This window comes from Diadema antillarum, unplaced genomic scaffold, assembly GCF_040938485.1.
Source record: "Diadema antillarum isolate AM-2024a unplaced genomic scaffold, OU_Dant_1.0 scf00000036, whole genome shotgun sequence".
Lineage (NCBI taxonomy): Eukaryota > Metazoa > Echinodermata > Echinoidea > Diadematoida > Diadematidae > Diadema > Diadema antillarum.
This window is the reverse complement of record NW_027270925.1, coordinates 820,058-832,768: the sequence shown is the minus strand read 5'-3', so window position 1 is coordinate 832,768 and position 12,711 is coordinate 820,058. Positions and strand designations below refer to the sequence as shown.

General features: G+C 38.6%; 1 protein-coding gene across 1 annotated transcript; it reads left to right on the top strand.

Annotated features, from left to right (window-relative positions):
• The first annotated feature begins 4,684 nt into the window (after positions 1-4,684).
• LOC139744993 (tubulin--tyrosine ligase-like) lies at positions 4,685-10,534 on the top strand. Its single transcript, XM_071655400.1, has 8 exons — positions 4,685-4,857; positions 5,518-5,838; positions 6,384-6,516; positions 7,238-7,370; positions 7,738-7,805; positions 8,642-8,735; positions 9,407-9,525; positions 10,307-10,534. The coding sequence occupies exons 1-8, from the start codon at positions 4,695-4,697 to the stop codon at positions 10,419-10,421; spliced, it is 1,146 nt and encodes a 381-aa protein (XP_071511501.1). The 5' UTR covers positions 4,685-4,694; the 3' UTR covers positions 10,422-10,534.
• Positions 10,535-12,711: the final 2,177 nt, after the last annotated feature.

Genomic DNA, 12,711 nt, shown 5'->3' with positions numbered 1-12,711 from the left:
ACGTCTTACCGCATACAACGGTTCCCCGATACATTGTTTGGGTACCCTTCAGATCACGTGCAAGTACAAAGACTCCGAGTGGAGAGATCAACTTTTCTACGTGGTCGATGTCTCAGGACCAGTGATAATTGGACTACCTATGTGCAGTGAGTTACACGTGGTAACAATCCATGAGATGCACCCTCAGAGTCGTAGTCCACCTAACAGACCGTCTCCGTTGATATCTGTCAAGGACCTGCAAGTGCTCTATCCGCAACAGTGTGATCGTATTGGTAACTTTCGTGGAGAAGCAACACTACATGTCAAAGAAGGAGCTGTTCCCACCATTGATGCTCCAAGAAAGTGCAGCGTCCACATCAAAGACAAACTCAAGGCTGAGCTTGACTCAATGGAGAAGCAAGGCATCATCAGACAAATCGACCATCACACCGACTGGTGCAGTTCGATTACTACAGTTCTCAAGAAAGATGGATCCTTGAGAGTATGCCTAGATCCCAGGAGATTAAACCAGAATCTCAAACGATGTCCCCACAAGATTCCGACTCTTGAAGAGGTCAACCCAGCTTTCTCCGGAGCAAAGTATTTCTCTAAGCTCGAAGCGAAATCCGGATATTGGTCTGTTCACCTATCCAAAGAATCCCAGGAGCTGACAACTTTTCGTACTCCATTTGGCAGATACTGCTACACACGCCTACCTTTCGGACTTTCTGTCAGCCAAGACTTGTTCCAGCAACACATGGACCGTATCGTTGGTCAAGTAGATGGATGCATCTGTTTCGCTGATGATATTGCAGTTGTTGGACGTACCGAGGCAGAGCATGACAAAAACCTCCACAGACTGATGGAAGTTGCCCAAAGAGAAGGACTTATCTTCAACAGTAAGAAGTGTATCATCAAAACTGACAGCATCAACTTCTTCGGCTCTGTATATACCAGAGATGGCATCCGCCCTGATCCACAGAAGATTGAAGACATTCATGCCATGCCAACACCTCAAGACAAAGAAGATCTACAGAAGTGCCTTGGTCTTCTTAACTATCTCGCTCCACACATCGCCAACTTCTCTGAAAAGGCATCACCCTTACGTGAACTACTGAAGCGAGATGTGCCATTCACATGGCAAGACGATCATCAACATGCCTTCAACGAACTCAAGAAAGCGATCTCTGCAGAATCTTGTTTGCAGTACTATGATCCAAGGAAGACAACGATCCTAGAAGTCGACACATCATCAAAAGGCCTAGGAGCTTGTTTGATGCAAGAAGGCAAACCTGTCGCATTTGCTTCAAAGTCTCTCTCATCGTCACAAGCTAACTACTCCAACATAGAGAGAGAAACGCTAGCCCTCGTGTTTGGAATACAACGTTTCCACACATACCTGTTCGGAAACCAGTTCACTGTCCAAACTCATCACAAACCCTTAGAGATGATCACCAGAAAGCCACTGAGATGTGCGCCACCACGTTTGCAGAGACTTCTCATCAAAATTCAAGGCTATGACTATGATGTCAAGTACAAGCCAGGCAAATCGATGATCATATCAGATGCTTTGAGCAGAATGCCTAATCCAAGCAAGAATCAAGACGTTCCCCTTGATGTCAATGTGGAAGAGATCTGTGAGGAAATCGACATATCACAGATTGACCTTATCTTCTTTGGACAAAAGAAGAGAAATGAGCTGCAACAAGAGACGTCGAGAGATCCTACCTTGCGAGCTCTGTGGCAAATCGTCACGAATGGTTGGCCAGACACAATCAAGGAAATACCTAGAGAGGTCAGAACATTTTGGCCATACCGCGATGAAATCGGAGTATCAGATGGTGTACTTTTCAAAGGCAATCAAGTCATCATTCCCACAGACCTCAGACAAGACATCCTGAATCAACTTCATCAGGGTCATCAAGGTATTGAACGTACCCGCAGACTAGCAAGGGAAACCGTGTATTGGCCGAACATCAATAAAGACATTGAGCAAATCTCAAAGAATTGCTACGCCTGCCAAGAAAATCAGGTCAAGCAACAAAGAGAACCCTTGCAACCTCACGACATACCAACTTCGCCGTGGACGAAGCTTGGAACTGACTTGTTTACTTTCAACAAGGAAGAATACCTGTTGGTGACCGACTACCATTCAAAGTATCCAATCGTTCGCAAGTTGAAGGATACATCCAGTGCGGCAGTCGCAAACATACTGAGTGGTATCTTCAGTCTTTTCGGACCACCAGCAACTCTGATATCAGACAATGGTCCACAATTCGTTGGAAGACCATTCCAAGAGATGTGTGAGAAATGGTCAATTGATCACATTACATCGTCTCCACGATATCCAAGATCCAACGGACTCGCTGAACGCATGGTACAAACTGTGAAAGGAATCATGACCAAGTGTACCAGAACTGGACAAGACATCCAGACAGCACTACTACATTTTCGTGCCACACCAATCGACTCCAACCTACCATCACCTGCTGAACTACTCTTTGGAAGACCAATCAGGACAACACTTCCAAGTCACCACCTGACCAGACAATCGTCTACGCCTGATTTGTTGTTTCAGAGACAGGAGAACATCAAACACAATCACGACTTGCATGGAGGTAGAGATTTACCGCCTCTGCACGTTGGACAGAAAGTGAGACTTCTGAATCCCAAAGACAACACTTGGCTTCCTGCCGAAGTGAGCAAAGTACGTCAGGAACCAAGATCCTACGAAGTAGCAACTCCCAACGGTAGCATCTTGAGGAGAAATAGATCTCACCTGAGAGAGATGCCAACCGGAACGAAGCCAATAGTTTCAAAACGGGTTCACTTCGAAGACGACGACAGGAGTGAGGAAAGGAGACAACATCCAGACAGAAGACAAAGACAATCTGATAGGAAATCAGTCTCTACCCGGTACATAACGCGATATGGACGTGAAGTCAGACCCCCATCGCGGTACCAAGAGTAATGCAATGCTGGAAGATAAACTAGCAGCATTGTCAGTGTAAATAATATATTCATTCATTATGTTTAGTGTAGATTTATTTACAGCACATTTGTGTAACCAAGTGATACACATCATTTTATTTCACAAGACAATATTTGAAATTTAAGTCAGGAACCATAACAACTACGACATATGCTACATTTATCAAAATGTTTGTTGCATGCTATATATACATATATATATATATATATATATCTGTGTATAACTGTTAATCACATTTATGCATTGAAACTATGATGTAGCTGTTCACTAATTTCACATACAAAAGTTAATCTCAACTGAATGTTAAAAAAACAACAAACATACAAGCATATATAAATTATTTCCTGTGTTGATGATAATCTGAGTACAAACTCAAATGCTAAATCATTCTGTTTCTATTACATATACTATAGACCTATACACATTCCATATGAATGTAATTGTTCCTGTCTTATACAATTAAAGATATCACGAAGATATACGTGAAATTATTTGTAAATATGCTGGTGTACATTAAACTGCATGCATTTTGTGACAATGAGTTTGAATAACGTTATCGTTTTATTCGTCTTATCTTTCGATACCAGATATGTCGAGATTTGTTCAGTATGTATATATGAGAAATGTAAAAACTTATACTGATAAAAAGAATTTCTGGTACATTGCATTTGTGAGACCAGCTGTTTCAAGTAGAATAGATTTCATTTGCCTGCCTGATTGTAATTCAACGTATCTATGCAAATCTCAAACAAGCTTCCTCCATTTTTCAGCATTTTGTGTCAGAGATTCACATTTATAATACTTGGAAGATCAATGTGAATGTTTCGATATGTCATTGTATAACTCGTTAGAGTATATCACTCATAGTCGTCATGATCATTGACCATGTTGACGATGGTCTCATTCTCATTGACTATCTCAATCTAAATTACTCTTACCAATCTACACCCCAAATAAAAATAGAACGTAAATCTAAACTGTATTGCATATATAACGACGGAATATACTTCTGAAAATGGTTTGTAATTAGTAAAAATCAGCTTACTTCTTGCAAGAATCGTGCAGAGTTGAGACACGCTACGCTGACAAATCGCCATTTTCGATGAGATTCCAGTATCGGCGTTGATAGCCTAAATTTGTGCTTTTTTATCTTTACAATTTATTTATCAATCTAAAAATCTTTTTTTAATATTTTTTGTTTTGAAAGATATATAATAAGTACAATTATTACTTTTTATGTTTTAAACAGTCAGTATAATCCATAGACCTTCAATATATTTAGCTTGGCAGTACAGAATTTAGTCTGCTCGTGTACCGTCATGATCATTGAGTCTCCTCGCTATGGCGGGAGGCGTGAGCCCGCGCGCATCTCTCATATGTAATATGTGTATGAATGTTAGCGCTAGGAGCGCACGAACGTCAGTATTCACAGCGATCGACCACAAGATGATCGGGGAAGCTTCGGGGCAGTTTCAGCGGATCTGCGCTGCGCTACCCGGGGCGGTGGTTGATCGAGATTGAAACACTGACAGTCTTCTCGCTACTGGCAAGAACTTTGAATGTTAATGACAAGCGTCGATCTCATCATGCATTCTTCAAAATACCAGCAAACGTGCGTTTCTGAGTTTTGAATCAACAATAGCATTCTGTTGACATCTGCAGCTGCATAGTCAATCCCATGAGATTTCTTTAACTCAACAAAGCCCAAAGGCAATCTAGCAAAATGTATTCATACGTTGTTCGCGAGGACAAAGGTAGCGTTTACCACGCTCTTATTGAGACTCTTTCTCAAAGGACAGACTGGATCCGTAAGACGGGTGACACCGTTAAGGCTAATTTAATCATAGCAGAAAGAAACACGATAAAGGTTCCCTTTGGGAGGCTTGGTAAGTGTGCTAACTTTATTTATTTTATTTCTTTTTTTTTGGTCATACCACGGGTAATTTGCAGCAATATGCCAATAATGAATAACAATCAACTTTGTTTGTTTTTTTCCTTGCTACTTCTCATGTTCTAATTGGAAAGATTACTGTTGTTTAATAGTGCTACTCTGTTGTGTGCTTGAATGAAAGACGTGCAGGTTTGTCTAGACTATGCACTCATCATAATCTTACGTATCATGTTACATGGTCAATGACAGTCGAGCAGTCCCAACAATAACTTCTACATAACATAAGTAATCATCTGCTATTGTATGAGTCTCAATAGACTGGTTGTCAACCCGGGCCGGGTGCAGAAACCAGTCGCGTATATGTGTTGGGGTCACTGGTGCGGTTAGTCGTCAATAGAATTTATGCTTTGATATAATGTTATGATAATAGTAAAAACAGTGCACTGCCATTATAACGAACATGGTATTATGAAATACCAGGTACCGGTTACAACGAAGTAAAACTTCAGGCCACAACATTATCCACTCGAAGTATTTTTATTGTTTATTCGGTTATAACAAAATTTCGATATAACAAAAGAAAACTGCTGGTCCTGAGGACTTCGTTAATGGGAGTCCACTGTGTTGTTATCAAGATCATATCATTTTTATCAAGGTCATGATGATGGGATCCTTCAACTCGTGAACTGCTACAGAGGTTCTGGAAGACTCAGTCGGAAAGCTGCTCTCATTGATGCCCTGACAAGCTGGAGAGAAAGGAGTAGGGAGGACATATCGTCATGGTTACCAGAAACCTATATCATTAGACCAAAACCCAAAGAGGAGGAACAAGACCCTGCTGGAGTGGTGGTCAAGAAAAGACCATTCAAAGTTCCCAGGTCTGACCAAAGAGAAGCATTCAGATCAGCGTATGCTGGAAGGAGGGATGCAAATTTGGGAGAAGTGTGGATTGCAAAATCAACTGCTGGTTTGAAAGGTGTGTCCTTTTGATTGACTAACTTGCCTTCAATACTCCGTAATCAAATGCTATATGTTCTAACTACATCCACACAAACATTTACTAAGCTCAGAGCTGCAGACAGCCTATCATTTTGAAAGATAGTTATTAGACAGAGTGATCATTTAAAGCTGCTAGGATGTGGCAAAAAAACTGCCTCCTACTAAAGTTACAATTTCATCAACATGGCATAAAAGTAGCCTTTGCCAAAGGCAAATGTTAGATGAACCTGTTTCCATCCATGTACTGATGCATTCCTCTCTCATTCTGTCAACATGGAGAACTCATTTTAAGTTTGCTGTTTATCATGTACATTTACTCCTGTATAATGATAAATTCTTTGAATGTTATGAACTTGTTTCTATGAGTCGTCTTCACAGAGCACAATGACTTCAACCATTTTAAATTTTGAAATGGCACTGCACAAATAGGAGCTGCAACCTTCCATTTTTTGGCACATTAGTAAAGAGCAATCTCGTAAATGCCCTTGGTTGTTTTCTTTTCTTTACTTTTCTACATTTCAGGGGAGGGTATACTAATCTCCTCAGAATGTGAGGAGCTGCTTACCTTCGTAGATCGCCAAACCCAGGCCCACGTCATTCAGAAGTACATAGAGGACCCTCTGCTTCTGCCAGGAAGAAGGAAATTCGACATCAGGTTTGCCCTTGAGAGTGCTTTATGGCATTGTGTCGGTAAAAAAAGCAAGAATTCTTTGTTCAGTGACACCAGAATCATGTATATTCAGAACTTGGCATGTGTCCCTTCAGTAATTTGAGAAATTGTTCAGCCACATGGATCCTTCAGTGGAGTGTCACATACTTCAAATATTTCCCTGTGCAGATCAACTTTTCCCTGCTAATTGTCATATTGGATGTAGAAGTGTTAAAGATTCTAAACGTAGATGTGCAGGCTGTTCTGGACGTTCACAGGATGAAGTTATTATTTTTTTTTAGTTTATATTTGTGTTTGATAGGAGGCACTACATTTCTTTCATTGCTTTCAGCAAACTTTGCCGCAAATCCAATTTAAAGTGAGAAGTTTGATATTTAAAATGGCAAATTAATTGTTTGTAAGGCCATGATCAGTGAATCTATGACAACTGAATCTGTCTGCTAAAGTATCTTTTTATGTATGTGTGTGATGATTATCTAAAGTGTTTAGCTCAGACAAGATCTTTCCCTCCAAGATAGATTCAAATATTTGTACCTGTTCAATTCTGGTATCCTTCTCAGGAAAAGGTAACCAAATCACTATCTTTGCTGCTTACAATTCAGACATAAGAAGATGGTTTCCTTTGCTCTGTCGAGCAACATGATTTATATGTAATAGAGGTTTTGTAATACAGTGATTTGTTCTGTGTGATTCGTACTGCATGTAGATGTTGGGTGCTGCTGGATCACAAATACAACATTCACCTGATGGAGGAAGGAGTTCTACGGACATGTGCAGAGCCATACCAGTCACATGATCTCATCAATCTTGTGTGCCATCTCACCAATCACTGTATTCAGGTGAGACATACTTTCAATACCCGTGGTGTTTTGTGATGCAATGTTAATACATGTATCTTTAGAATTTTCAACTACACAACAGAAAGAGTCTTTAAAAATACTGGTAAAAATATGCACCCCTGTTTGAATATCAAGCACTTGACAAGTCATTCATTGAGGAACTAATGTGTCAATTCTTGATATTTCAGGAAAACAGGAAATGAACACAATGTGATTCCACTGTAACTAGATGAAATACATATCCAGAATGCCATATTGACGTAGCATATTTGCTTGAGAATGGTCTGAAACTTTTGATTTATTGACACACTTGATCAAACATTACAGTACTTACATATTAGATTTTCTCTTTTAAATCTCACTGCAGGAAGCTCATTCCAAAGATTTTGGAAAGTATGAAGAGGGGAACGAGATGTTTTATCCTGAATTCAACAGGTTGGTGAAATAATGTCTTTTTTTCTATATCTCTTCCTTTTCCTCAAGTAGAAAAGAGTTTACATACAAGCGTGTCAATGTTTGTATGTGAGTCCCAGAAACGTAGATTTTACTGATCAATCAAATAAAAACTTAAAGCTCCCAAGAACTACTATAATCATGAAATATTGGCGAGGTAGACATTTATGTGCATTTGATGTGATATGATATCAGCACTAAAATAGTAGTAGTAGTAGTAGTAGTAGTAGTAGTAGTAATACATGTAGTAATAATTATAATAATAGCCATTTTTAAGGTACCTCATTTTGTCTGCATAGATATCTGCTAGTTACAGTACTAGAAACTTGTCAGTAGACAGCTAAATTAAATATAAAGCAAATATATTTTACTCGATCAGAATAAAAAAGTTAATCACATTAAAATATTCCTTTTTACAGTTATTGCTTCCTAAATTGGCAAATCCAAACTAGTCATGGGATATTCCAATCAACCTGTAGAATAAGGGATTGGTTGATGGTAAAGTTGTATGTTTTTGGACCACAAAGTACTCTATTCACATCCATGAACTAATTCATATTCACAATATCAAACTAGTGAGTTGGAAATTCTGATATGATAACCAAGTTGATAATATACTTGTAAAAGAAAATGGTTGCACCATCCCTTTCACTGAACTGACACCTTCAAAATGTTATGAATAGCCATTTCCTGTGGAAAAATACCAGTGCTTCATGTCTGTATACACTAAGTATTTGTAGTTTTATTCATTACATAACAGATTTCAAATACTGAAGCTGTTTACCACTGTTATAATTTTTTTTTTATCATTTCTGTAGAACTTTAGAGGACCACTGGCAAGTTAACTTCAGGAAGAAACTCTTACCTCAGATTGAACATATAATCAGATCTTGCTGCCTGGCAGTGAAAGAGGTTCGTATTCACTCCTTGGCAGTTGTCATTATCTAGAAATTAATGAAAATAGATGATCATAGACCCGACTACTTTTAGGCTTATTCCTATGATTAAAGTAAATTCATTGAGATTGTTACTTCTAGGAATGATGAAATATCATGATTTTGTTCTGATTTGAAATTTTTTTAAAGTAGGATTTTCTGGCTCTTTCCCTGATGCTTAGCGCTTGCTTGAATTTTTCTATCTCTTTTCAACCACAAATATAAGTTTGCTTTTGTAAGTTGGAAATGTCTTTCTCTCTGTGCTTACTAAATATTGGACATCATATGAAGTTGAGTATCATTATCGTGTAAGCAATAGTCATTGTCAGACCTGTTATGAGGCCTGCTAGAGAATGCTAAAACACTGTCCTTTTCTAGAGATGAATAATTTTTTCGTTTGTTTGTGATTTATGTGTGTTTTTTAAGTCAAGATTTTCTGAATCAAAGTGCCCAAGTTATAACTGGTGTACACAGTCTTCTGTACATGTGAATGTATTAATACACACTCATGTGGAGACTATTTTCAGTTCATCTATGTGACTCTATCCTAAAGAAAATGTGTAACAACCCCACAGGTAACACCACACGAATATCGGGTAGTTGGTACTCCTTGTGACATTGGTTATATTTTGTCCTTGGCCGTGGCAGGAGCTAAGCACTGAAGGACTCGCCTACCACAGCTTCCAGCTGTTTGGTTTTGACTTCATGGTGGATTCTCGTCTGAATGTGTGGCTGCTGGAGGTGAACAGCGCCCCCGCTTGTGCAGAGTGAGTATGTGGTGAAATACTATAATGAATGGGATATAGAGCAGCACAGGTGATGCCAGTTTGCACTCATAAGGGGAACTCAGAAAGCCTACAGTATGAAAAATTTGTTGCCAAAAGGTCTTGGCACATAAATCCATCTTCAGCTTTCAAGTGTTTGTGTAAGAAATTGAGATCCTTGATCTTTTTTTTTGCTTTCAAAATCATGTTTAAAAAAATCATACACCGTCAGAATTGATGTCATGTGAAGATTTCACAGAATCACAACATTTGTTATTTTGTCCAAGAATGGAACAAAAGTCAACAATTTTTTTTAGGTATACCAGTATATGTTTGTATACAACATGCTTACTGTAAATGCTGATATTTTACATGATTAATTTTTCACACTGAGCCGCTCAAAAACATGTTCTTGGAGTCTTGAACATTATAAAGAGGTTTTTGCAGGTTTTAGACTTTGTGCCAGCTGAAAGGAGCCCGAAATACGCAAAAATTAATGTACTGCAAAAAATTCTGAGTTTACAGTATGTGATGATTGATACAGAAACAAGATACACGTAGTAAGTCTTGCTGGACTTTTTACATTTATACCCCAGTTAGTGTGTATACTTGAATAACAGCCTCGTTTAGTGAAGTAAAGTCACACCTTAGTACAATGCTTCACAGATGTGCTTAATCTGTGTGCTTGCATGTATGCGCATAATATGTGTCGTAATGTACTGCAGGAATTATGCCTTCATAATGTTTTTTCTTTCCTTTTCTTCTTCCTTATTTTTTCCTGCAGAAAACTTCTGCCAGATCTCATCGCTGGATTGATGACGTATGCCATCAATCCTCTCTTCCCTCCTTCTCAGGCAACCGAAGATGATGCGGGATCCCGAGTCTTTCGCAAACTGTAGAATGGTACAATCCTTCAGCACCTGTGCAATCCTTGCTCCGTCCTGTGAAATTTCTCCCTGCTGGCTACATTCATCCTTGATCTGAGGCTAGACACTGCAGAGTCATAGCTCACATTAATGAAATGAAATGTCCTTTGTATATGTATAAAGTGGGTAGCTTGAAGAACAGCATGTCCTTTGAGAAAGATTCCTGGGCACTGATCATGATGAAGATATATTTGTCTTTCAGTTGTCATCCTTTAGGATGTACACCCATCTTCAGTCATGCTCTGTGTTCATCTCAAATGACATCTGATAACTACATGTATACCTAATGTATCAATAAAACTCTTTCACTGTGAAAAGATATGTTGCATTTTTATCTTGATGCATTACATTACAGTGCACTCCTATTCTAACAAACTGGGTCATAACAAAATTTTTGTTTCATTGCAACTGATTGACAAATTGTCCTACATTGACATAAATAAGCACTGAATTGATCAGTGTTTTAGTAGTAGCCATGATAAAAGAAAGCTCGGTGGTCTAGTGGAGATGACGCCTGTCTGGTGATCAGGAGGTCGTAGGTTTGAATCCTGCTTGAGTATGTACACCCATGATTTCTTCTTTCATGGCTACTACTAAAACACTGATCAATTCAGTGCTTATTTACATTGATGTAGGGCAATTTGTCAATCAGTTGCAATGAAAAATAAATTTTGACGGAAGAATTTTGTGAATTTGAATAATTACGCAGTACCGGCTGCATTTATAAGGATTAGAATCAACTTTTGCTGTCAGGTAAAAGCTTGGTGATCTAGGGGAGATGATGCCTGTCCGGAGATCAGGAGGTTGTAGGTTTGAATTCTGTTCGAGTATGTATGCCCATGATTTCTTTTATCATGGCTACTGGTTCTAAAACACTGATGAATTCAGTGCTTATTTAGGTCAATGAAGGGCAATTTGTCATTCAATTGCAGTGAAAAAAATTCTTGACAGAAGAATTTCATGAATTTGAAAAATTTTTGTTGCAACGAAGTAAAAATCTAGGTCCCAATATTACCATGTATATTCATCTCTATATACTTTACCGTTCAGCTAAAATGAAATTTAACAGAACAAAAGAAAACTGCAGGTCCAGAGGAATTTGTTATAGTAGGAGTCCACTGTAATGTATATCACATTCCGTACAAACCTTCTGACAGGGCTAATTCTGTCTTAGCTACCAAGTGAGCCCTTAATTTCGTACATATTATAACCCGGAGTGCTCTATAGTAGCCTATGATTGTCAAATAGTTTTCAGTGAGAAGGCAACAGAAAAGAAATCAAACGAAATCAATTTTGTTTGTATTAATTGTAAGTGCTTGTAATCATTCATTTATATTTTGACATATTTGAAGCACAGTTGCAGCCTAGATTTAAAGACTTTTATTACATAGTATTCCGTCCAAACCATTTTAGAGGGCTAATTCTGTCTTGGCTATCAGGTGAGCCCTTTTATTCTGCACATATTCTGACCCAGAAGCCTGTATATTGTCAGAATGTAACAAGATATAGCCGTTACATTCCAAAACTGTTGTAAAAGTCACTACAATAATGATGTTTTTATGTGTGTGTGATTTTGTAAAGAATTTCCAAATGAAATATTAGAAAGTTTAAAAGAAATGTGATCAGGGTTTTCCATATATTGTGTATAGTGTGCTTCACAAGTGCATGTGTGATAATGGTATTCAGTACTGTCAAGTTCTTTATGAAATTGCAGTTGTTTTCAAGGTCTGTGTAGATTAGATTTCTAGCAAACAAAATAAAGGACAAGCAAATGTCTTTGTACACTACTGTAACACATAAATAGAATAGTCATTGCCTCCAAGGTGTCTTCAATTTTCGGGAGCAGGAATGAATCTGATTTAACCACGTTAACTTCAGCTGCCTGTAGTCCATGCATAATCTGAGGGCACCCAACTTCTTGCGAACCAACACTACAGGGCTTTGCAAATGGGCTCGAAGAGCTGCGGATGATACCTCTGTCAACCAAATCCGGAAGAAGTTGTCTCACTTCTGTTACTTGGTTAGGATGAATCCTTCTGTAAGGCATCCTGATTGTCTTCTCTGAAGATAGCTTGATTTCGTGGGGTATCATATCATATCACATTTTCCCACATCTAGGTCATCCTCTGAGAAAGCACCTTCATTATCCTGGAGCAACAGGGCGATTACCTCTGTCTCATCTGGATTCATTGCTGGTAGAGTGACACCAGCAGGTAGTAAAATGGTCCATCCATCCTTGGTGGTAAACCTCTCCGTCCGATGC

Bases quoted from the DNA above. Each gene is read 5' to 3' on its own strand.
- LOC139744993 (XM_071655400.1), top strand. From the start codon at position 4,695: ATGTATTCATACGTTGTTCGCGAGGACAAAGGTAGCGTTTACCACGCT. The intron at 5,839-6,383 runs GTGTGTCCTTTT...TCTACATTTCAG, and splicing joins ATCAACTGCTGGTTTGAAAG to GGGAGGGTATACTAATCTCC. The intron at 6,517-7,237 runs GTTTGCCCTTGA...TACTGCATGTAG, and splicing joins AGAAGGAAATTCGACATCAG to ATGTTGGGTGCTGCTGGATC.